This window comes from Lissotriton helveticus, chromosome 2_1, assembly GCF_964261635.1.
Source record: "Lissotriton helveticus chromosome 2_1, aLisHel1.1, whole genome shotgun sequence".
NCBI classification, from domain to species: domain Eukaryota; kingdom Metazoa; phylum Chordata; class Amphibia; order Caudata; family Salamandridae; genus Lissotriton; species Lissotriton helveticus.
In genome coordinates, this window is record NC_136059.1 from 2,060,748,271 (window position 1) to 2,060,774,122 (window position 25,852).

Sequence of the window (25,852 nt, forward strand, 5' to 3'; positions counted from 1 at the left end):
TGCAGGAAATCATCCCTGCCGCGCAGGCACCATTGCACTATGGCGCAAGGGTGTCTGTGTTGCAGGAAATCACTATTGCCGTGCAGGCACCATTGCATTATGGCGCAAGGGTGTCTGTGTTAGCTATTTTTAGCGCCAGAGCAAGGGAAAACAATGGTGTGTGACCTACTCTTGTAAATACGGTGCAACCCAGTGTTTTTTTTTTTTAAATGATGCAGCGTGGCGCTGCAAAATTGCTCTCAGCACCTGCGGTGCTATTTCCTAGTAAATGTGCCCCACATTTCCTTGACCCTAAAAGGACAGAAAGTCTTCTATAAACTGACAGATACATTATAGTTTCAATTCTAGAGAAAGGTCAGTTTCTTTTGGTAATCTTTGCCTGTGTATTGCCCGCTAATGTGAACAAAATATATTTTGGTACATAGGCTACTGAGTTTGGGGGTCAGCATCTTAATGATTTCATGTTTTTATGATGTTTAAGATTTTTGAACTGCAAGAAGCGCATTTTTTGTAACAAGATGCATTACTGTGTTAAGAGTGATACATCGAAACAAAATATATATGTTTTTAATTTTTATTTTAATAAATCGCAGCCATCAGGCCCTTATTTACAAAAAGACTAAGATTAAAAGAGACATTGTATAAAATAATTTCGAAAGGTTTTTTCAAGAAGAGTCAGGATTTCTGTTGTCTCATTTAATGGTTTTCTTTGTGGTCATATATTGAATACTTCGAGTACTTTAAACGGAGTGTTCGATCCGAACAGGAACCACACAACTATCATCAAGAAATGTTGTATTATTATAAATATTTTAATGTTAATGTTAATGTTAATGTTAAAGGAAATGTATTGAGCGCACTGTCACCATGAGTTTCCTGGCGCTGATAGGACACTGGGCCAAGCGAGAGGAGTTAGTGGGGGTGTGAGAAAAGCAGAGTTTTTAAAGATTTCCTAAAGGATAAGAGAAAGCATGAGGTCTTAAGTGAGAGTGGAAGAGAATTCCATAGCTTAGGAGCCAGGTGAGAGAAACTGCGGCCGCCTAGTTTAGTGAGTTTGAAACGGGGGATGACTAGAAGCTGAAGATGGGTGGACCTCAGGGTACGGGAAGGACAGTAGGGGATGATAAGAGACTGCAGGAAGGCAGGGGAGGGGCCAGTTAAGGCTTTGAAGACCAGACAGCAGACCTTGAAGGCTGTTCTTTCGCTGACTGGTAGCCAGTGTAATTGATGTAATAAAGGTTTGGCCGACTGCCATCTAGGGATTTTGAATGCCAGTCTGGCAGCCTGGTTTTGGATGATCTGTAGCCTAGACAGCAGGGATTTGGAAAGGCCATGGTACAAGGAATTGGAGAAGTCCAGACGGGACATCACCAATGCTATTAGGACTTGTAGCAAAGCTTCGGGAGTCAAGAGGTGGGCAACTTTCCGTATCCTGTGTAGCTGGAACATACAGGAAGATGTTACGGCACTCACCTGGGCCTTGAGAGTAAGCTCAGAGTCAATAATGACACCGAGGCTCTTTACACAGCCAGCAGGAGAAGGTGGTGAACCAAGCTCAATTGGCCAATACTGGGGGCCCCAATGGGAAGCACTTCTCCCAGGAAGGAGAAGCTCAGTTTTCCCAGGGTTGAGCTTTAATTGATTTTGATTCATCCAGTGCTGGATGTGTATCATGACCGCCAGAAAGTTGGTAACGGCGTCAGGGGAGGTGAGGGGGAAAATAATTTGTAAATCGTCAGCGTAGTTAAACACGGTGACGTCCCACCTACCCAGGGAGTGAATAAGAGGTTGAAGATACAAATTAAAAAGAAGAGGGGACAGAGATGATCCCTGAGGGACCCCGCAGGATGAAGGAGCACTGGTGGCACTAAAGGGGCCCAAGCTGACTGCTTGAGATCTACCCTCTAGAAAGGACTTGACCCAGGATAGGGCAGGCCCACGGACTCCGGCAGACTCGACACGGTGGAGTAAGATGTTGTGATCCACCGTGTCAAATGCCGCCGACAGATCCAGTAGGACCAATGCCTGGGAGAGTCCTCTGTCGGCGTTGCTTCTGAGGTTGTCCAACACGGCGAGGATCACAGCCTCGGTAGAATGGGCTGGTCTGAAGCCGGCCTGGTTTATTTCCAGGAAGTTGGACTCCTCAGTGAATTGCGAAAGGCAAGTAGTAACATGTGCCTCCAAGATTTTAGACAGGTAAGGCAAGAGGGAGATGGGCCGGTAATTGGCGAGGACAGCTGGGTCCGCGCCAGTTTTTTTTAACAAAGGCACCAGTACGGCCTCCTTAAACGATCTAGGGACTGTGCCAGAGTTGAGGGAGGTATTAAGTAAGGGTAAAATGCAGTGCTGAAAAGTATGGCAGATGTCAAGAAGCAATGAAGGAGGGCAACAGTCCTTGGGGGAGCCAGATTTCACTCGAGTAGCCAGCTTGGCTAGGGACTCGGGATCAAGTGTGGGGAAACAGGTCAAAGTAGAGGTGTTAATAGGGGAGGCTACAGCTATAGACGATAAAGGAGAATGAGGGATGGAATTTTTAATAGCCACGATCTTATCAATAAAGAAGGTGTTTAAGGCATTGCATGACTCAGCGGAGGGGGGCAGATTCGGAAGTGTCCTGGCGTCCGATGTTAATTCGCCCAGGACCTTAAAAATCTCTTTAGATTTGTTAGGGGCGATTAGTATTCTCTCAGAGACAAAAGCGGACTTAGTAGTGGTAATAGCTTTTTTATATTCTTTACGTGCCAGCACGTACGCCTCCCTGTCGGTACTAAGATAATTACGCCTCCACCTGCGCTCCAGTTGTCGCAGCTCGAGATGTTGTAATTTCAGAGCTGAATTGAACCATTTGTGGGATTTACTATGGCGTGAACGAGGGAAACGGGACAGGGGGGGCAAATTGGTCGCTAGCCGTCGTGAGCCAGTGAGCGATATTAGCGTCCAATGTATTGACACCTGGAGTGTTACTGGGTAAGGGCTGAGTCTCCGCGAGAAAAGAGAGGAAGGCAGAGGAATCAAGTGCATTCCATTTACGAGCAATCCCACCCTCCAAAGGGGGGAGCCTAACCAGGCTCTTTACAGAGATGGAGGACTCAATCAGCGAGTGATCGGACCAGACTGTGAAGGGGGGCCATTTTATAGGGCTGAGGGCGTGAGGGGACGAGCGCTAGGCCGCTCACCTAGTCACCCTCCTCACCCAAGATGGCGGCCAGCTACGAGTCCCGGCAGGACTTTAATCTCCTGCAAGGGACGAGTAGTGGTAAAAGAAGAGCAGATGCGGCGCTATTAATGCCCAGCGCGCATCGAGGGGGAGTACCTGCACAACAAAAAAGTTATTAAGAACACAAGAAGTAAAACATTAATAAAATGCGCGGAAAGCGCAGAACAAGTCAGGCGAGTGGCTAAAATCCCACTGAGCAGCTCGGGTGAGCCACGAGCGTCCAATGTTGTGGTACTTATCCCCTGATGAAGGGTTCAGTTCAGAACCCGAAATGCATTGGGTATTACTCTGAGCTCTGTAATCTAAAATGTGTCATTTGATATAATTGAGTCGAGTGAACAAAGAACTCACAGATTGAATGTATAATTTGTTTTGATGGACTAGACAATTATGTGATATACATTGATATTGAAATTGCATGATAAATCATGGTTTATTGCAAAAAAATAAACCAGGAGGATAAATGAATAACTTTTATGATTGATCTTTTGCATACTTTATAGAGGCCCTCTGCCCACAGCTGTGCGACGAGTAGCATAGGGTCTTCCTTACGCTCTCTAGTGATTCATTCGTTATTTGAGGGCTTTGGGCACGGGCCCCCATACTTGTCAGCACGCAAAATATCACACACAGTGTAGAATTCAGGCGAAATATTGATAAAACTAGGTGTGCAGGCCCACCATTACACATACTCATCACATTACCATATGGCATTCTTTTAAAGCCAGACCTATTGGTGTTGCCAGTGCTTGTTTCATTCTGCAGATCCGAGGGGAACATGACGGGTGGCAAGAAGCAAAGTGCAGCAACACATAGAATTGCATCACTTAGTGACTTAAGGAATCTGAATTGCACTCTGTTCAATAATTTGAAGTTAATGTCTGGTTCAAAAAACCCAAGTGAAAAAGAATTTTACATCTCCCCTCCATGCAAAATATTTCAATGTGAAATAGAATGATCACGATTTTGATTCTGATCTCTGTTAATAAAGGTATGTGAATACCAGTACAGAGCTCAATTAAAATTTCCATGTTGTGATGTTTGATGAAAAGGCCTTTGATCAACATTTAGAAGATTTATCTGGCTCAGCACTGGCTAGTCTCTGAATAGCACAATATCGCTAGATAGATATTAGGTGAAGGATTTTTATTGCCTTTTTTTAGATGGTATAACTGTACAGAAATATTCTTTTTAGAGATGTTAATAAAAGACCACAACCCATCTTTATTGATATTTTAAATCACCAACAGTTCGAGGCCAGGTAAGCTTTGGAATAGGGTCGGCCCCTCTGTTTAAGTAGAGGTGCATCACCACACAAAGAAAAGTCCCAGGACATAGCTGAAAAATAAAATGATAATAACGTTTATTTATTACCATTTAATTTTTCAGCAACCAACCTGTGCTGAACTGAGTGACAGGATGGGCCGGGGCCAGTGGTGCTGAGTGGCAGCAGGGATCTGTGGGGCATATTATCAATGGGGTTTATCTCCCTTTTTTGGCTTTAAAAGCCAAGAAAGCAGAGATAAAATGATCTCCCTATTACCTAGCTGTCGCTAACACCAGTTAGCGACAGCTAGTAGGAGATAGCGACCATCTTGGGCCCCGCTTTGCATGTCAGTGAAATTTATCACTAATGACATGCAAAGTGGGCGTGCCAAGATGTTAGCGACTGGAAACAGTCGCTAACATCGCTATGTCCTATTACCAACTTTTGGAGATATTCGCGCTAAGCGCGAATATCTCCAAAAGCTAACACCTGCCCCTGAGTAGTTCTTAGCCATGTTATCCAATGGTAGGTGGATAACATGGCTAAGAGCATTAGCTCGGTATCGCATGAATATCGCTAACTTTTCAGCGATATTTATGCATTTCGGCCAATTTTTTATCGCTTAGGAGATAAACCTTGATAATAGCAAGGTTCCTAGGTGATAAAATCGCCGCAGCTCGGCGATAAAAATATTGCCTCTAAGCCAACATAGCGATAATTATCGCTAGTTGTTGGTAATATGCCCCTGTGCGACAGCCAGTTTTAAACTTCTCTAAACTAGCTGTCTTTGATAGCTGGGTTGGAGAAAGAGCAGGCCTCCAGTAGTCTTGAAAACACTGAGTGAGGCAGCTCCCTCCAATCCTAGTGCTGCTCTCATGCTGGGGAGAGCAGCGCCAGGATTGGATATGGGGAGGTGGCTGTGTCCCGTGTTGGAGTCTGCCTTCAGAGAAGACAGAAAGGCAGATAATGTTGCATTGTGCAGGTATGTAAGTGTATTTTATTTTAATAATTTTTTTTTGTGTCCCTCCGCCACCCCCCTCGGTACATGCCATTCCCCACTGTTTCGGAACATGCCAGATGTATTTACTTTGTAAGCTGGCCGTCTATAGTGTCAGTCTTCCAAATACAGCCCAAATATTGTATGTTTTTAGTATTTCTGACAAAATGGGAAAGGGTACTGCTACCCTGTGGAGACAATTGTCAAGATACAGTTTATGTTCGTGCCTCTGTGAATCCGGTCCACTCATTGTGATTATCTGAGTATATCAAATATATCTTTAGTTTTGAAAAAAGCATAGACAATAGCAATAATGGCTTTGACTTTTGCCCACATATTTGTACATGGGGCTCATTTGTAAATAGAATTGGTCCACAGCAGCCCAGTGTTAAAAGCCCCGTATGCAGGCAGCATGTCTGGAAACCTCGGATCTGCCCCTCATAAGTCACAGTGTCTCCCCTTTGCCATATCAATCATGGCTGTGACAAGACAGTGGTCGCAGCTATCACTATCGCAGGTAAGCTTCCTCTATCTCCAATAAAAGAATCATCTGTGCACCGTGGTAAACAAGCAATGGAAAAGCCAGTAGGTCTGGCTTTAAAATGGTAACACATGGACGCCTAAGCATGTAGAAACTATGTTTATATGAGTTTGCCTTATTAAAGTCAGATCCATTAGTTTTGCCTCAGGGTTTTTTTTTACTGACGCAAAAAAACTATATAAAAGACAATGTCTAATGGAACCAATTAGGTCTATAAGTTTAAGCATTAGTACTTCAGTGCCTTTTGATAAACAGTACCATGCACAGAGGCTGATGGGTGCTCTACATACTTGCGACAAACTTAGGGAACTATAGGCAGCTGTGCTTTCCCCACCTCAAAGAGTTGCTGGGCACCAGTAGGTTATTAGTGATTGAGGAGAGGGACACTAAGGAAAGGTATATAAGGCGAGGATGAAAGACAAATGAGTGAGTGGTGGCAGAAAGATGAGTAACCAAGTAAGTGGACAGAGCCATAGAACAAACAGAAGATCCTGGCAGCTGGAGAGCGGCTTGGCGCTTGCAGATGAGCAGCCGGGCACACTGATTTGTATACAATTACTCCCCATTGTGTGAAAATTCAATTTCGACCTCGTCTTTACTGAGTGCTTCACATAGGTATTAAACTGTTCTTGTGACAAAGTAGTAAAGTGGCCCCAATGTTTCAGTCTTGACACAGTACCCATTACACCTTATTTCAATGTTTGTGGCCACTTACTAATTGTATCCTGATCACCACCACGTAGAACTGTATCAAGTGGGGCCCAAGAGGGGTTGTGTTGGAAATGACCTTCTCTTGCATGGCATTCCCCCAGATTTTTGCCTTCTTTTTATGAACTCATTTTTGTTGTCCCTAGGAATCTGCTCATGTTATTCCTGCTAACCAGTGCTTGTGCTCTCTCTTTTAATATGGTAATATTGCCATATTTCCAATTGGCACATTTATTTTACTTGTGAGTCCCTGGAATATGGTACAAATGTGTTCAGGGCCTCTAAATTAAAAGCTACTACTGAGCTGCAGCAATAATTGTGACACTTACTAAAATAGAGCTATAAAACATGTTTCCAAGCCTCCCCCTGCAGCCTCGTTACGCAGTTTTAAACTGCCATTCGTCCTGGCAAAATGAACCTTTTGTCAGGCCTAAACCTTCCGTTCGAATACTTATAATTCACCCATACGGTAGGCTGCAAGTCTCCATAGGGCAGGGTGCATGGTATTTAAAAAGTAGTACATGTATATTTAATGTTTTATATGTCCTGGCAGTAAAAACAAATGTAATTTTCCCTGCAACAAGTCTGGCTCTCCCGTATGAAAACCTGGGCTGCATTATAACAACTTGTAAAGCTTAATTTAAGTTGCGAAGCAGCTAGAAAAATTATTCAATGACTCATTTCTATAGTAATTTAAAGTCCAACTTAATGGTCCAGTCAGCTTTTTGGTACTATTTAAGAAATTACACTTTTTCAAATTTGTAATTTTTCTGCCTAAGCCAAAAGGGCCATTCTGTCAATTGTCAGTGTCACCTGACCATTGAATGGCTTCCTTGTGGTGAGATATGGATTGCTCCCAGACAGTGGAGTGGGAGCTTGTGCTTGGAGAAGTGTTTTTCATCCTTTTGCAGGATGCCCTAGGGGCTGTGCCCAGCACCTCCCTGGGCTTTAAAGAACACATACCCTGTCACTTGAAGTTGTGGCTCACACTTAGTTCTGCCTCCCTTTGTGTTCCAACTCAGCTTAGCTCCTAACCCAGTAGTGGGGGAGGGGGGATATCTGCCCCAGAACTGGTTTGGATTAACCGCAAGGGGAGGGTTGATCATATTCCTTGCTACACTTCTGGCTGGGCACAGGAAAAGAAGAGGACTGCCATGAAGGACTCAGGGAAAGAGGGGTAACTGTATGAAAGCTTGCAGTAAAACATATAGGAAGTGCTTCAAAAGTGGGTATTGTAAGAGAAACATAAGGTCCAGAGCAATTTCATAGATAGACATTAGATGCTAGACAGACCATAGTAGGCTGCAGTTAGATTGTCCATGTCCAGCCGGACAAGGAATTTATTAATATACAATAAACAGGAGATAACATTTCAATTTGAAAACCGGGTTTCAAAAATGACGGGCACAGTCCTGTGCTAAACTCATGACAGAAAGTAGAAGAGAGATATAGTGGGTAGAAAGGAAGTTTTCAGGCAAAGAGAGGTAGAGCAAACTGGTGCACTTTTTAAATCAAGATTGCAAGTGTGTAGCAGAGTAGTGCATACAGTCAGTAATACAAAGAAATCTTAAAACTGTATGGCTACTTTAAAAAGGTAGACGTTTCGATCCCGCGCTCTAAATTACATAGGGATCACCATCAGGACTTAATTAATTTACAATGCCTGGTTAGAACAATGATGCGCCTCTGGGGTGGGGGCGGAAGGGGTATGTTCAAGGTGATTCCCGGTAAGATAGGGAAACGACCGGCGAGCTGGCCTGGTCTTTCTTGAGAGCGCAACCAATTTATTTAGGAGCCGGATTGCAGGTGAAGTCAAGGTAGCTTCGATGTTTCCGAATTGGTTCTTAGGGTTTGTACAGGGATAAGGGCACAATGGTCCTCTGAATAGGAGGCGGTCCTTCAGTTGATAGATCCGCGAATGGAGCGGAACGATGTCCGTGCAGGTAGCTGCTACGTAGCAGCTAACCGTGGGCGCCTGCACTACCATTGTGCCCTTATCCCTGTACAAACCCTAAGGACCTGTGAATAATCAGAAGGACTTCCGTGCTATCAGAAGAACCTGAAGGTAGTCCTCCTGGCATTGAGTCCAGAACCCCAGAAGTGACTCCAAAGTTCATCTGAATGACTTCCTGTTTGAGCTAGCTTCCACAGGCCGCTGACCCTGCAACTACCCAGCTGGCCAGTTCCAACTGGACCTCGTCTGGACCTCTGATGGAGTGAGTCCTAACCACCAGGTGGTGCCTCCCAGGTCCTGGACAGTTGGCTGGTGTTAGCGTGTACTCCTCCTGACCTAACTGTGAAAGATGAGGTTTTAAAACATTTGGCTAACTTTCCCCCCAGAGAACGGGCTGGAAACTGGGACCACCGTCAAGCTGTTGAGTCGCCAGTCAGAGTCAACTGGTAGGTTTGTCCCACCGAAGGAGATGTGAAAGTTTCAAAGTCAAATCGCAGAGGGATTTATCGGGGCCAACGACAAGCAGCAACATGTCAACATTAAGGTCTTCCTGGGGGATGTATGACATTACAACGCATACTTTTACATCGCATGCCTTTACAACGCTGTTTTTACAACGCATGCCTTTACAAAGCATAGTGCTTTGGGGCGCTGGATAGCGAATAGTGTAATTTACTATTCCAACTCCAGTCCCCGTGGATAGTAGGGAAAGTGTTGGAGAGTAAATTAAACATATTCCCTATCCTGGAGCGCCCCCAGCGCAATGCGTTGTAATGGTTTGCGTTGTAAAAATTGCATCGTAAAGGCACTGCGTGGTAAAAGTTGCGTTGTAAAGGATGTTTCCCCTTCCTGGGCACAGGCTGCAGGCCTTTCCTACTCTGAGCTTTCCCACCTTCATCAACAATCACGCTGAGATTCCGCTCCTCAGCACCCTGCCCTTTTCCGAGCCCTGCTTCAGATGCAGCTTGCAGCTTACACCACTGACGATTCATTGACGACCACTTTTTCTCCAGAACTACTTCTAAGTCCGAAGGTAAACTTTCCACTGTGATGAACCTGGTCTCCATATCCAACCAGTGCTCCATCGCTGTCAGCCGTAACTTTTTATTTCTACCCAGCCTAGCATGGCCAGATGTAAAAGTGGTTAGTGCTTTGCGCTTGTTGGCGCTATGTTTAACTTTAAATCTTCATGTCTCCAGTTATATCAATTGGATTTTGTTTTTATGTTGTCATTTTATTTATTAAAATTTACTTTTTTTTGCTAAATTGGTTTGGGATTTTTCTTGTGTTTTCACTTTATCACTGTTTGATTACACATAAATACTTTACCCACTGCCTCTAAGTTAAGACTCACTGCTTAGTGCTATGCTACCAGAGGATTAGGCACAGGTGTATTTTTGTCACTTTGCTGGTGCACCCTGAAAATTATTGCAGTTATTCTGGTATTTAGACAGAATATAGGAAACAGAAATACCATGGATCAAAATATTGCGTCAAGAATATCAAGGACACAAATATCTTGAAGTTAAGTTTCTATAGGTAAGCAAAGTTTTACTTTTCATAACTCCGCATATATGTACCTACTTCAAGGCATCTAGATGTGGAGTTAAGAATATTAAATCTATACTTACCTATTTGCACTTACTTTCTGTACTTTCTCGATATTTTGGTCCTCAATATGTTTGACTCGATATTATGTCCACACGATATTTCTGTTTCCGATATTCTGTCAGTGACTTGATTATTATTTGATGTTGTTATCATACCCCTCAACTAATACTCCAATATCAGCATGGTGATATGTTTATGCTATTGACAGCTGGGAATAAGGTGCACATTCTTACACGTAAAGTATTGTTAGGAAAGTGTGTGGAAGCCCTGGTGTGGAAGGATATCACTGTTGATTGTGGTGTTTTCAAACAAGATTATGCATAGTGGAAAATGTGAAAGCATACTGACTCTTGCACAGAATAACGTTTTTTTCATAATGAGACCAACATCCTCACCAGACACTAAATGATCATTCTTTTCCCCAACAGCAACATGTAAGCAACACACAAAACCTCAAGAAAAACTCTTAATAGGTTTGAATTAAAACTCCAATAAAAATCCAACTATTTTTTTTTTTTATATAGCGCAAACTAGACCCAAAGGTATCAGGGAGCTCCACATGAGCACCAGTTGCATTTCAGACAGACACATTCATTTTTATTAGGCAGGGGGAGATTTAGTGATTTTACCAGAATCACAGGATGTTGAGCGTCTCTGCCTAGACTTGAACCCGGTTCCCCATCTTGGAGGTCTACTGCTCTAGCCATTAGGTAACATCCTCTCCCATGCTCACGCATGGGAACAAAGTATAACTTTTAGAAGCAATGTAAAACATTATAAGACTTAAAAATCATTTCATTACAATGAAATCTGGCAAAACTGTGAAGTTTTGAGAGTACACCTAGCTTTGACTTTTAGTCCTATTTTTTGATTTTGCTTGGGGTGTTAATGATGATCGGAGGTGAGTTCTGGATCCTGGAATTGGTTTATAGAGGGAAAGAAGCCTGTGCATTGTAGGGTTAAGGTTTTCATAATAGACTTGGAGCATTACAAACTTTTATCCTACACTAAAGAATCATATGTAAAATTGAACATTGTACTTACAATATGTTCATCATATATTGAATATCACAAAATGTCTGCATCTGAGAAAACAACTCTAAGCACCTGCTGAAAGGTCAATTTCGATAGCGACCTATAAGTATGACAGCAACATCATAATACCTTTACCAATAGTGATTAGTTGAAAGCATGATCTTACCAATAGTGATAATAGTATCTTTGATTCAAATTGTATGAAAAAAGAATATATTAGGCAATATATAAATTCTTCCAGATAGCCAATATTTGTCAAACATATCACCTCTATAACAAGTAGTACGGTTTAATTAATCCTAAATTGCTATGGAATCCCAAATAAACTAATCACAAAAACACCATAAATTCAAATAGATATTGTCCTACATACTTATTGTGAATCATTATGGTATTAGTCCATATTGCACCACTCATGAACTAATACAAAAGGAAAAAGGAATATGGAACACCGGGAAAATATTTTTGCATTAGTATATACAAATAGTAAGATATCAAAATTAGTTAGTGAAGTGCACACCCTATATACATAATCCCATTTGTTCTTACAAAACCGGTCTATGAGCATATTATTGAGCAAGGAGCAGCCAATATTTGTCAACCATCACCTATCCGTGAAATTGGTTAAAAACAAACACGTAATACTTTTTAAAAAAAATATCTATCAAAGCACAACATTGGTTTGCAGCCATCCTCGTTGCACAAGAACACTAAAATGTCAACATTGTAGTATTTATTGGCCCAGTGTTCCACGTAGTGCAATGAGATTTCTCAAGTGAGGATGCCATTTGAAATTCCCCTTCATGCTTCTCAAACTAGCATTTAGAATAATCTGTAAAAAGACAAAAAAAGGTAATAAATGTCAGCAATAATTGGTGTTCATCCTCGAGCCCATATTATACGCTTGGAAATGAACAAATAATAGACTCTAAAAAATCGATCAAAATCCGGCAGTAATCAATTGCCATCTTAGTTGTAGTAAAAAGATTAGCTGCTGGCATGACCCATTGGCCCTTTGTTCCACATACCACAATATATTTTCTCAAACGTACTTAACACATTAATTCTCCCTACATGTTCCCTAATCAGATGTTGATAAATATAATTAGGTGTCAGGGTTAGACTTTGTGATTGTGGCTAAATAAAAGAGGTCAACGATAGTCAACACCCATCTTTAGTAATGTTTATAGGTCATTGCTAAGTAACAGCACATTGATAAAAGTCAGCGGCCATATTGGTCATTACAGGTTGTTGCTTTGATACAAGATGATGATCGAATTCCACTGCCCTCCTGTTTATACGTGATAAAACAGTTTAGTAATATCACAAAAAGCTGACAAACACAGCAGCCACATTCGTTTTACGTAAGAGAAAAAGTTTGCGTAGTGCTATTGATAATCAAAAGGCATTTAGGGCTCGGCAGCCATATTAAACAACTGTGTGTATACAAGGCAAAATATAGAATTATTGTTAGGAAACATAAAGCCAATAGTAATCAGCAAATATAATTAATACACATGAAATAACTTATTTCGACCAGATGGCTGTCTAATATTATAATGTGACTTTATTGATGTGACAAATGTAAGACCTATAAACAAAGGGAGATGGAAGATTACAATAGGAGGACAACTCACCACCCCTCACAAAATGCTATTTATATCCATGCAGTATGGGGCATGTGACTGAGATATCGGTAAGTGTCCTGACCTAAAACGATGGTCATATTCGATTTTATCATGTTGTGAATATGCTAAGGAGCAGATAATACCCAGCAGTCACTATGATTACACATGAAAAAAACAAGTTCATACAGCACTACTTATAAACAAAAAGCAATGAAAATCAGCAGCCTTTTTAAACAGCAGCATAGGTACAAATTGGGCATATAGAGTTATTTTTAAGAAACAGAAAACAGGTAGTAATCAGCAATCATCTTAGGTATGCATAAAAAACCTGTTTCTACCTGCTGGCAATCTAATATTACAAATGCATCTATAATGATCTAACAAGTGTGTAATCTTTTATCATGGAAGGACAACAAATTAAAAAGATCAGGCCACTCACCTAGAAATGGACTACACAAAAAATAAATATTGTATAATTTGATATGTTTAAAAGATGGTTGGAGTGGATACTGAGAACACGAGAATTCAGTCCCAATTCAAGAACTGACCTGCGTGGGAGTCCACTCTACCATCTATGGTGTCTGTGAAATTCAGGCCACGTAGGTAGTGTCAAGCATTTCTTGAATTTGGTTTACGAGGGTTTCTTTTGGAATCTAGAGCAATCAGAATAATGTTCCAGAAAGCAGTGCATCTAAATATGGAGGGATATTCGTGGCACATCTGAAATATGTTTTCTATTTTTGTTTCAAGCTTCTAAAACAAGCTGGATAGTGATTGCAGTTGTCTTGATGACTGCACCATTAAAAGAGTGCAAGTGATGCAGAAATATACATTGCAAGAATTGTGGTAGAGTTTAAGGCTTTCAGGGGCTGCACTTTTCTTAATGTAGTGCCCGAGGAAAGCATGGGAGATTATGAGGATTCTTTATTACAGTTTTACTCCGACACTTCTGTGGTGCTAACTAGTCCAAAACAAACCATTGGATTGCATTAATTTACCTACCATTAAAAGGGCTTGCAGGTGCAGTACAAAATGTCACACTAACTTGCGGGCATCCACACAACCCTTAGTACATCTAAACCGAAAGGTACAAAGTACATACTTTGGTTCTTACTTACCTGTAATTAAATAGACAGAATGAGAGAATGGTTATAGAGAGACAAACAACTTCAATCTAAATTAAATCCAGTCCGATCCAAGGAGCTAAACATTTTGTTTGTGAAGTCATTATTTTCGTTAGCAAAAAATATTTCCAAATTAAATATTGTGTGACAACAGATCAGGTACAATACAGATACTATGAGAGTCCTGATTAGAAAACTCAGGGCCTCATTTTTGAGGTTTTGCCGTAGGGAAGCGCAGCAGGCCTTCCTGCTGCGCTTCCCTACGGCAAAAGAATAGGGCAGGAATGAGCCGTATCTATAAGATACGGCGCATTCCTATCCTTTTCCCCTGCGCGGCGCACAATGGGCTGCCTGCGCCAATGCAGGCACCATTGCACAATGGTGCAAGGGTGCCTGCGTTGCAGGGATAATTATTTTTGTACAGGAAGGGAAACCTTTCTGTACAAAAATAATCACAAGAGGCTTTTCCTCTTACTATTTGTGCTGCAGAATGCAGCATACATAGAAAAAGGAAAAACGAGGAGAAATAAAGATATTTCCCCCCCGTTGTGCCTCCCTCACACCTCCCCTGGGAAAGCGTAAGCTTTTGCCACTGCCTCAGATTAACGATTTCTCGTAAATCTGTGGCAGTGTCAAAAGGTCATGGATGTTGCTGGGTACGCCCCCAGCAACACCCATTGCACGCCCCTTTAACACAGCACACTGCATTATAGGGACTAATATTTATCAGGCAGCATTAAGCCCAAAAAAAGTGGCTTAGTGTGGCCTGATAAATATCACGCAGGGTTCTGCGCCACGGAACGTCACAAAAAGTGACATTCCGATGGCGCAAGGGGCCTCATAAAGTGAAGGGTATCTACTGATGCATCTAGCGAGGTTCTAAATTAATTACTTGCCATGTTTGTTTGAATGTGGCATCAATGATATGGCCTTCTATAATATAAACCAGATTATAAGATCTAAGTTCTCACTTTATTTGATAGCAACTTTTGATGAATCAACTAATTTGATAATACAGTCAAGTCACCGTGAAGAATGCTTTTTTTTAAAGCAGCCCTGTGTGGTGGTAACTGAGAAGATGATGAAAATCTGCTAGAAATCTGCAAAATATTTCCACAAAGTCTAAGAAATGATATTGGCATTGGTTCATGTACTGTGTAACAACTAAACATTTTTCTTCTTCTTGAATTTAGGTGGATTTTGAGCTAGAATCCCTAACGGAAAGAAAAGAAGAGGAGAAAGAAGAATTGATTGAATGGTGGAAGATGATGTCCCAAACATTAAATTTTTAGATAAAATCTTTGAACTTGCTCCACTTAAATATAATAAACGTTAGACTAGTTTGTATAATGTAATGTGAACAGTGCTTAATATGTGTGCGTTATATTACAGATGTAATTCACACACTTGTGTAAACATGTTTTAATTTGTTTGTGAAGTGTGAAATAATTTTATTCTGTAATCTCTTAATTAGTCAAAACAATAATACAAAATGTAGGGTTTTAGATGGGCGATATGATAGTTGAATTTCATTAATGCTGTAACATAGCACAAATATTAAGTTGAAATGGAGATGCAATATTTTTTTTGTCGTTTACCATTAGGACTATGTGTTGTAGATTATTTATTAGACAAATGGCATTAAAGTGCAGCATTTATTAATTAGAATAATCTTGGAAGTTCATGTGTGTGCTGTAAGCAATGATAGTATATACACATGTAATGAAATGGAGCGCAGACGACATGTCCAAAACAGTTTGATGTGGTAACCTATTGTTTATGAACGTTTTGTAGCTCTTAGTGCCATGTAAATTTGGAAGACCTCTGAGAGAAGAGAATGTCTTATTGAACTTACGTAGGCATCTTCTTTGCCCTGTAGGAAGAAATAAATTGTATTTGGGTAAGTTTTATAATAAAAAGTTTGTCCAACCAGTTGATTTTCACATTTCAGCATGGTTAGATCATCATATGTCGGTAGCATCCAGTCAATTAAGTTAGCCATAAAGTACGCCGCTGCTGACACATGATAATGTCACCAGCTGTGTGTTTTGGTATTGGTCATGGTTAGCAGAAATATTTGCAGTTTTTTAAGGTTAGAGAGAAGAAACAAGGAACTTAAAGCACATTAATCCTGAACTGGGGCCTTGCTCTCATCATCCATTGAATGTGATGCTGCTTACCATCATATCATCATTTTGTTTTCCAACTATGTAAAAAATTGTTCCTGATACATAGGAAAACACAAAGTAACCCCTTCTGTTATAAACAAAATTGCATTGCACTGTCTGTAAATGTCTTACAAATCCTCATTTGACTAATGCATATACCTTATAATTTGTAAAATTTAAATTTTTTGTGTTTGACGTATTGTTATGGCGCCTGATACGATGCAATCAATACTGTATAGAAGTCATTTATTGTATCAAATGTTAGTTAATTATTTCATACTTCTGTAACCCTCTTTGTAAAAGCACACATTATTTACCTATTGCTTAACAGAATGTGTAACTTTTTGTAACAGTACAATAGTGAAAGGGATCATTGCACCTCTACTCAAACACCCTTGCAGTGCTGGTTGATGGATGCACAGAACACACTTGTGGTTGGTTTTTATGTACAACTATGCTTTCAAATGGAATTCTCAGTCCTTTAGAATACCAGCAGAACTTTATAAGAATGGGAATATTTCTTAAAGAACCATTTGAAGTAAAATGTATGTCAAACTGAAAAGATGTGTCATTACTACCTAACTTAAGCACTTGAAGCATGCTGCTTCCTCAATGAATGAGAGTTGGTAATGGGTTCTCCCCCCCCCCAAAATAGGGTTTTGAGAAGTGAAGGCATTCATTAAGCATTTTGTAAATTTTGTATTTACAATTTTGTTATGCCAAAGAGTATGTTAAACTTGTGCGTTATGGTAAACATGTCATGACAATAGGAGGAACATGATGTACGCTTCTTAATATCTTCCCGCCTGGAAGATACTAAGAACAAAACTGAAAAGGAATGCTTTGCAGTGCAAAGTCAAACTACAAAAGGCTATGCTGAGTTTTCCTCTTTGACCCTAAAGAGAGCATAATTAGTTACAAATGGTGGAGTTTGTTTTTGAGAACCTTCAGTTTTCTCTTAGTATACACTGGTTGCAAGTTTCATAGGCCCACATAATTTTGTAATAGGGAATAGAGAAAAGTACAGTAACTGCTCATACAGATTAATGCAACCAAGTGTCTGTTCTCTGTACGAAGTAATGTAATGTGTTGTTGGAATCCGCCCTTATAACAGAGCTTAACCCTAAAGTTTATTTATAGCAATAGTTAGGCCAACCTCAAGTTATATTATTTAAAGGAGCTCAAGCAACGAATAAAGATATTATCTTATACTCCTGATTTCTAATCTTCTGCTTATTGGATATATCAGAATAGTATTTCTGTATCCTGATGGGGCCTTGGAATTGGCCATGTTACATATTCAAAATTATACAAAAATATAAATTTCCCAATTTTTATCAATGGTCATGCATTGGATATCATGTTTAGAAGTACAAGGACAACCCACTAAGCCCACGTGGGTGAGGGTTGGAATGTATTCATAGTAACAATTATCCTGTGGGACTCATTTAGAATAGGAACCTCGTGATCACCTATTAGGGATTCATTATTTTAATATCACTCATATATTAAAGTCAAAGGTATCTGTATTCAGCCAAGGAAATGACCACAAAAGCACAAAATGTAAATACAATCTCAACATTCACCTGAAAATAAAACAAAATAACACATTTCAGTTTAAATAAATTAAAAGACAGCCTAAAATCTTTTTAAAAACACAGTCTGTTATTAAAACACGTAATATTCCTTTAGCTTTATAGCAGCAATAATGTAACTCAGTACAGAAGAGCAGATTTCTGAGGAAGCTAGAGTTTGGAGATATTCCAGCCCTTCTTTATGAAGGTAAAGTGCTTATGCAAAATAATTGGGTGTAAAAAGCAAACTCTTAAAGTGCTATACACAGTGCAAAGAAGCATTAATGTAAAGTAGATGGAGCAGATGTAGCATCACATGGGCAACATGGGAGGGAAGCCGACCATGCACCTTCTTGGGGGAAGGCCACTAAAAAATGGATTATATTTAGTCAGATACTGGTCAAATAAAATCTATATTCATGATAAGTGATCGAGGTTGAATTGGCTTCCATACCTGAGGTGTAGGAAATTTGAATATGTCTAATGATTGACCCCACATTAAGAGACCTCTCAATTCTTATGTCCTTCCTGTATGATTCAACTCTTTTTTAACCATCTCTTTATACTGGGGTCCAATACACTTGGGAAAATCAAAAAGAAAATTCAATCCTAAATTGTGTAAGGTGTTTTTAACATATATCAACCACGGAATGGCGGTCATGTTATCAAAATTTAGACAGTCCTTCACTACCTCCCTCGAGAAGCTAGAATTAGGGGTACTCCATAGTTTTACCCATAGTAGAAAGTGGCCATTCCCGTATATTCCTGTAAAAAGCCCATGCCAATTTCAGTGTGTGAAATTAAGCTTGCAGTAGCTTTGGTATCGCTAAGAGACTACACAAAAACTTGTTTTCAGCTACCTGCATTTTTCTTGGGGCAACATAGCCCCAAACCCCTGCTCCATATACTCGAACCAAAAAACACTTCCTCTTGTAGAGTTGTGTCATCTCCTTGAGCAGCTTGTATCCTGGCCTTTTGGTAAATTCAAAAATCAATTCACAAGCAGCCTCCATCTTTCCTGGTCTTTGGCTGATAAGCCTCACCCATATCCCATTTGCATCCAATAAAATACCTAATTAATTAAAATATGGTACTTTGTCCATCCGAGTTCCCCCATGAAAAAACTTTGGATTTAGTATGTCTGGGACCTCCAATCATTATAAAAGATTTTTGGTGGTTAACATTTAAATGTAGTTTTGTCAACAATCATTAAAACCATTTTAAAGTTCCTGAAGGCCATTTGCTGTCAATGCTAAAAGGACTTCATTGTCTGAGTATAGGAGTACCGGTCTTCATATGGGCCAATTCTGGGAATCTTTACTGCGTGACCCTAAAAAGGCGTCTAAGGACTTAATATAAAATAAAAGTAAAAAGGGAGCTAATATACACCCTTGCCTCTCTCCTCTGGCTAACTTTATCTTCCGTGTACCATCCCAATGCAGTATGTAGTGCACTTTTGTAGTTGTATCCCAGTGCAAATGCCCTATAAAGTCCAACAGGAAATGGTCTATAACTGCCTGTTCCATGAGTACCCACAACTTTCCACTATCTACTATCTACTAGGTCAAAGGCACAGGAAGGTTCTATAAATGCCATGTGTAAAGCACCTTTCCTGGCTTAAATTTAACACTTATTCAGCAGTCCTTAAGCTGGGGCGGACACCGTATTATACTGGTGGGAAAAAGGGAACTGTCCTATGCCCAGGCCTCCAGTTTGCCCAGGATGACCCGTCCACCGATTTTTGCTGTGGGGTCTATCAACGAAATTAGGCGATAGCATGCAGGGAGTTTCCGACCACCCTTTTTTTATAGATAGGTACTGTAATAGCTTCTCTCCAGGAATCAATTAAGTGACCCTTACCTGCTGCTTTCAAGACCTTCATGACCAGTGAAGCCCAAATGTCTACATTATGTTTAAATAGGTCTATTAGAACTGCATCGGGCCCTGGTGCCTTCTTTGTATATAATGCATATAAAATGGAAATCTCTCTATGTGACCTTTTTGTTTCAAATTAGATTTGATATATGAGTAATATTTAAATGATTAAGGAAATCCCTATTAGGTGGTCATGAGGTACCTATTCTAAATGGGTCCCACTGGAACATTATTTCTATTAATGCATTGGATATCATCAATTTACTGCACATCCAGAATGCCACATATTTGTAATGTCTCATTACAAAGAAGTTTGTCTTTCTTTACGTGTGTTCCTTCTAGTAGTTGTAATGAAAAGGTACATTTATTAAAACTAAACCAACACAGCATTGTCCAAACTCATCATTATGTATCTATAGCATACATACACAGTTGTTTCTTACATTTTCGAGACCACAGGGTTTACATCAAGTATTTTTTAAAACCTGAGCTATTCATTCATCACAAGTATGTCATCACAATACAACACAAAAATCATGTCTGCCTAAATATTTCCGGGCAGATATACAATAAACGAACGCAGCGCAGTGCAGCAAGTCATTTTGCTGCGCTGCGCTGCATGCATTTTAAAGGAAAGGGATGCAGCACATTTCCAACAATATGTCGCATCTCTGTGCTTCCCTCTGCATTGGTGCACAAACTGCTGCCATGCGCTGATGCAGGAACCCTTGCACCATGGTGCAAGGATGCCTGCGTTACGGCGATGATTGTTTATGTGCAGGAAGGGTTACCTTCCTGCACATAACAATCAGAAATGGTGTTTTCCGAATTCTATGTGTGCTGCACCGTTTGTGTCAGGTTCCACGCACGAGAAAGGGCACACCCTCGATCAGGTGTTCTCGTCAGTCCCGATTGCCGATGTCGAAACTCTGCCGGTGCTATGGACGGATCATAGGCTGATTAGGTTCTCCGTGTTGGAGAGTGGGCGGCCGGCCAACAGCGCCCCTATGCTGCCTAGACCAGCCTCAAGAGCGCTGCATAGAGTGACGCCCGATATGTTGGAGCAGGCGCTCTCGGAACATCCTTGTCATCTTTCGGGTGATCTGGAAAAAGACACGGAGGCTCTGCAGCGGTGGCTGACGGAAAGGCTTGACGATCTTGCTCCAAAGGCTGCCCCTCGTTCCACGGTATTTCGGCAATCTGCGCCGTGGTTCACGGAGGCGCTGCGGTTGGCCCGCAGCCAGTGCAAGGTTGCGGAGCGGGCCTGGCGCCTTCAGTATAATGGGGAGGCCAAACTGGCCTATAGAGCGGCTGTTAAGGCCTATCACCGGGACATCTTAGGTGCCAAGAAAGAATACCTTGCGAGGAGGATTGAGGCGGCGGCGAACTCCTGTAAGGAGATCTTCACGTTGGTGAAGGAGTTCACCACCCCCAGTTCCCACTCACCCCCGTCATTATCATCGGATGCGTGGGCGTGTGATCTCGCCAATTTCTTTACCAACAAGATCAAGGCAATTCAGGTTTCTTTCCCGGAGAGTGTGGAGGAGGGCGACTGCGGCCCCGGGGCGGGACATGGGTCATTGCCCACGCCTGTCGCAGTGCTGGCAGATTTTCCTGCTGTCTCTAGCGAGGCGTCCCGGGTGCTGCTGGCCAGCCTTAAATCAGGCTCGCCACTTGACCCCTGCCCTGCCAAATTTTTGGCGGAGATGGCGGCGGTAGTGAATCCCCTGGTTAATCCCATCCTCAACGCCTCTCTGAGGGAGGGGAGTGTTCCTCGCACCTGGAAAAGGGCGATGGTGATCCCCCTCCTGAAAAAGCCTGGTCTTGATGCCGATGCTCTGGTAACTATAGGCCAATTTTGCTTCTTCCGGCTTTGGCGAAGATCACTGAAAAACATGTCCATGGTGTCTTGTCGAGCTTTCTTGAAACTAACAACTTGCTCCATCCTTCCCAATCCGGATTCCGTCCTAATTTCAGCACGGAAACGGCGTTGTTGGAGGTCTCAGAGATCATCAGGGAGACCTTGGATGTTGGTGGCAAGGCCATGTTAGTCATGTTGGACCTGTCGGCGGCCTTTGACACCGTCCCCCATGAGGCGCTTCTCGCCAGGCTCCATGACATCGGCATCAGGGGGACGGTGTTCAAATGGTTTACATCCTTTCTGGAAGGACGCCGCCAGACGGTCTGGGTCTCCCAGAGCTCCGCCGAGATGCCGCCTTTGGGAGTCGGGGTTCCACAGGGTTCTGTGTTGAGCCCATCGTTGTTTAACATCTACATGTCCCCTCTGGCGGCGGCGGTGGAGGCTTATGGGGCCCAGATCGTGTCCTACGCCGACGACACGCAACTCCTCTTCACATGCGGTAAAAATCTAGCATTCGATGGAGAGAATATTAGGGGTTGTCTGGGCATGGTATTCGATTGGCTCCAGCGGAACAGCCTGAAGGCCAACTCCAGTAAGTCGGAGGTTTTATTCTTCGGCTGTGTCACCGACCCTGAGTGGCGGCTATGGTGGCCGTCTGAAATGTGCCCTCCCGCACAGTCATCATTGGTCGCCAAAAATCTAGGGGTTAAACTGGACAATAAGCTTTCGCTGAGAGCGCATGTCCTGGGTCTGGCCGGCACCTGTTTCGGCATTCTGAAAATGCTCCGCAAGTTTCTTCCACTGCTTTCTGCGGAGCATAGGCGGATTACTGTCCAGGCGCTTGTCGGATCCAGGCTGGATTATGCCAACGCCCTTTTTCTTGGCCTCCCTGACTATCTAGTCCAGCGCCTGCAGGTGGCTCAAAATTCTGCTGCCCGTGCCATCTTTGGTTTGCATAGGCGAGCACGAGCTTCTGGGCTGCTGCAAATGCTCCACTGGCTGCCCATCCGGAAGCGGATTATGTTTAAATCCCTGACGCTGATGCACAAAGCACTTTTTGGCTCAGGGGCCGGGTACCTAAGGCGTAGGCTGGCCTTCTATCGCCCAACCCGCTCGCTGCGGTCTGAATCTCTTTTTACAGCTGTGGTTCCGCGTGTGAGGAAGGCCCGCACTGGGGGCCGGTCTTTCAGCTGTAAGGCTCCCCAGCTGTGGAATACTCTTCCACTGGCGCTACGCAGTACCCCCAATCTGCTTCAGTTTAGGAAGAGCCTGAAAACTTGGCTTTTTAATCTCTAGTTTCTTTTGGGTGGGTTTTGTTCTGTCTGTTTCTGTATATGCTTTTCTTGTTATGTTATTCGGTATTGAGCTGTCTGTGGAAAGCGCCGGGACACTCTTTTAGAGTAGCCGTGCGCTATATAAACTTTGTTTAACATAACATAACATAACATAGAACTTATACAATGTCATTTATTTAAAGGATTGTTTATTTGCAGGAAGGGACACCTTCCTGTACATAAACAGGATGTTATTTCCTCGTTCTAGGTGTGCTGCAGAATGCAGCACGCATAGAAAGAGGAAAACAACCAGGAGAAATGAATACATTTCACCTTGTTGCGCCTCTCTTTGCCTCCCCTGGGGAGGCATAGCATTCAGACACATTTCCAGAATTACCATTTCTTGTGAATCTGGAAATGCGTGTGTGTATGAACACCCACAGCAACACCCATGGAATGCCCCTTTCACACAAAGTGCTGCATGTAAAGGGGACGTATTTATAAGGACAGGAAAAGCCACACAATGTGGCTTTTCCTGTCCTTGTAAATATGAGGCAGAAAAATGCGTAGCCAGTATGTCACAAAATGTGACACACTGGCAGCACAAGGGGCTTGCAAATCTCCTCCTTTGGGTTTTGGAAACCTTTGCAAATCATACAGATACGTGCAGACAATTAGTTCCACTCCCCAGAGCATGCAACTGAGCATGCCTAGATGCCATTGGAAGATCACTTGTACCTAAAGACTAGCCCTTGTCCAGTGTTTGAAATAAATAAAATACTTCTCCATGGTGGGTATACGTTCCTGCTTCACATTTTTCTTTTATAATTAATTCTTTTTGCAGAACTTATGCTTTTGTGTGCAGTAGGATGATCACTACCTGTGGCTCCCTACCTTTTTAAGTAAAACTGTGCCTAAAGGTGTGCTTTACCTGGACTATCAAAGACCTTGAGGAACAGGTAAATCACCATGAACTGAACACTGAAGCGCTGAAATCTGATGTTTTAGAGTATTCAAAATGCCATACAGAAAAGTGACAGCATTTGTAAGAAACTTTGAGCTAAGTGAATCAAACCATGATGTAAAAAGGCATAGGCCCTGATTTAAAAATGAGTAGTAATTTGACATCTGCCAAAACACATCAGACATCTTGTTTGTCAATCTTCTCATTCCACCATCCTTCTATGGGGCAGGGGAGGGCAGCCTTTCCAAAAGCTGTCTGAGGATTTGCCATCAATAACTCGCATCAGGCAATTGTGACACTAATAAAAATGGTGTCAGAGCAGCTGCCAATTTCCAGTCCATCTTTTTCAGTGGCACCACATCCATTCAAGACTTCAGTTAAAGCATGGTGGGACTGTGCAGAACTAAACAAAAAGTGTACCGGAAACCTGGGGGACAGGATGAGAAGTGAAATCACAACTTCCAGAATGATCACCCACCACAGTTCCTGACTCTGCCTGTCACTTCGTTCATCACTATATGATTCTACTATGGCTGTGGTTTTATTTACTGTAAATCCAGAGGTTTCTGGCTGGCTGAGATGCATTAAAGCCCAGCAGAATCCACCATCCTAGATGGGATGCGTATGATACACTTGTCCGATAACCTGTGCTCACCGTTGGGTAGCTTGACATTGAGCAGTCAAGCTTATCCTCAGGGTCAAAGTGTAAAGTATTGGAACCAAACCACCCTTACTACACGTTATGGGAGAGATTTACTCACTTTTCATGTAGCCGAAAATGCTGTGCTGTACTACGTGAAAAGGAGAGAGGAGGAGAGCACCCTATTTACTAAAATAAGGCACTCTCCCCTCTCACTGCTGCTGTGCGCTACAGAGACACATTTGTACCATGGTGCAAGGGTGTCTCCATGATTCTAGCATGAGTTCTGTCCAGGAAGAGTACCCTTCCCAGTACAAAATACTATGCTGAGACTCACTTCATACCTTTCCCACTTTATAGGTGTGCTGTACAGTTCAGCACACATGCAAAGTCGGAAAAGAAAGGAGAAATTAAATCATTTCTTCTTCCTTGCACCTTCTTTGAAAAGGGCTCAGCTTTCTCACGCTAAACCCAATCTTTTTAGTAAATTAGGTTTTGCATGAGAAACCTTGGGTGGTTGCATGGGAATGCCCATGCTCCACCCTTGGTACGCCGTGATGGCGCATAGTAATGAAAAGCAGCTATGCACTGTTTTGTGTTACTTTTCCGTTATTTCCAGCATTAAAAAAGTTTAGTGCTGGAAAGTAAATTGGGAATAAAAGATTTTGTGCTGATTTGCATCACTTTGGTGACGCTAACATGGCGCAAAATCTTAGTAAATCTCCTTCTGAGTACACTACAAAAAGACTCCACACTGTATGTAGAAAACACTGGCCTTTGTATTCCACACACACTGAAATCAAAATGACATATACATTGGATATAAACTTTACCGTTATATGCAATTGTTGAACCCTCCCATTAGCAGCGGAACGGCATGAACATATATGTACTAGTCATAGATTTTCACCTGCCCTGTTATCCCCTCAGCCATGTAAGCAGCATAAAGCCATGTGCGTACTTCTCCAAGGTGTTCACGATCCAAGCAATCACGCAAACATCAAAAGCGACAGAAACATATATGCTGGCTGTTCAGAGGTATTCCACTTTCCCGCTAACCTATTAGCATAAAACATGACATTCCCAATATAACAAACCCCTTACAGTTGTAATGGTCAAGAAATCACAAGTTTTACTATGTCTCGTGACCCAGCCCGTAAACCACTCAAGCTATACCAGCCAACGATACACCTTGCATCACCTGGTAGCACTTTGATTAGATTGTCAGGACCACCTAAAGGAGAAGAAAACAGTTACTTGGATTCGTCCCTTGAGATTAGGCCTTCAGGCACCCAGCGGCACCTTCACAAGTGCAGGATCACTATTCCCCCTTAGGCAAAAGACTATGGGCCAGATGTAGGTCGCCTAATACCGGTCGGTAACGGCCGACATTTTTGAATTTCGGCCGTTACCG

General features: G+C 42.1%; 1 protein-coding gene across 1 annotated transcript in view; it reads left to right on the forward strand.

Annotated features, from left to right (window-relative positions):
• CPE (carboxypeptidase E) overlaps positions 1 to 17,461 on the forward strand; it is a 332,480-nt gene extending 315,019 nt beyond the window's left edge. The window contains exon 9 of the mRNA XM_078677023.1: positions 15,276 to 17,461. Within this exon, the coding sequence (XP_078533149.1) occupies positions 15,276 to 15,374 (99 nt within the window). The 3' untranslated portion in view covers positions 15,375 to 17,461. The remainder of the gene's footprint in view (positions 1 to 15,275) is intronic.
• Positions 17,462 to 25,852: the final 8,391 nt, after the last annotated feature.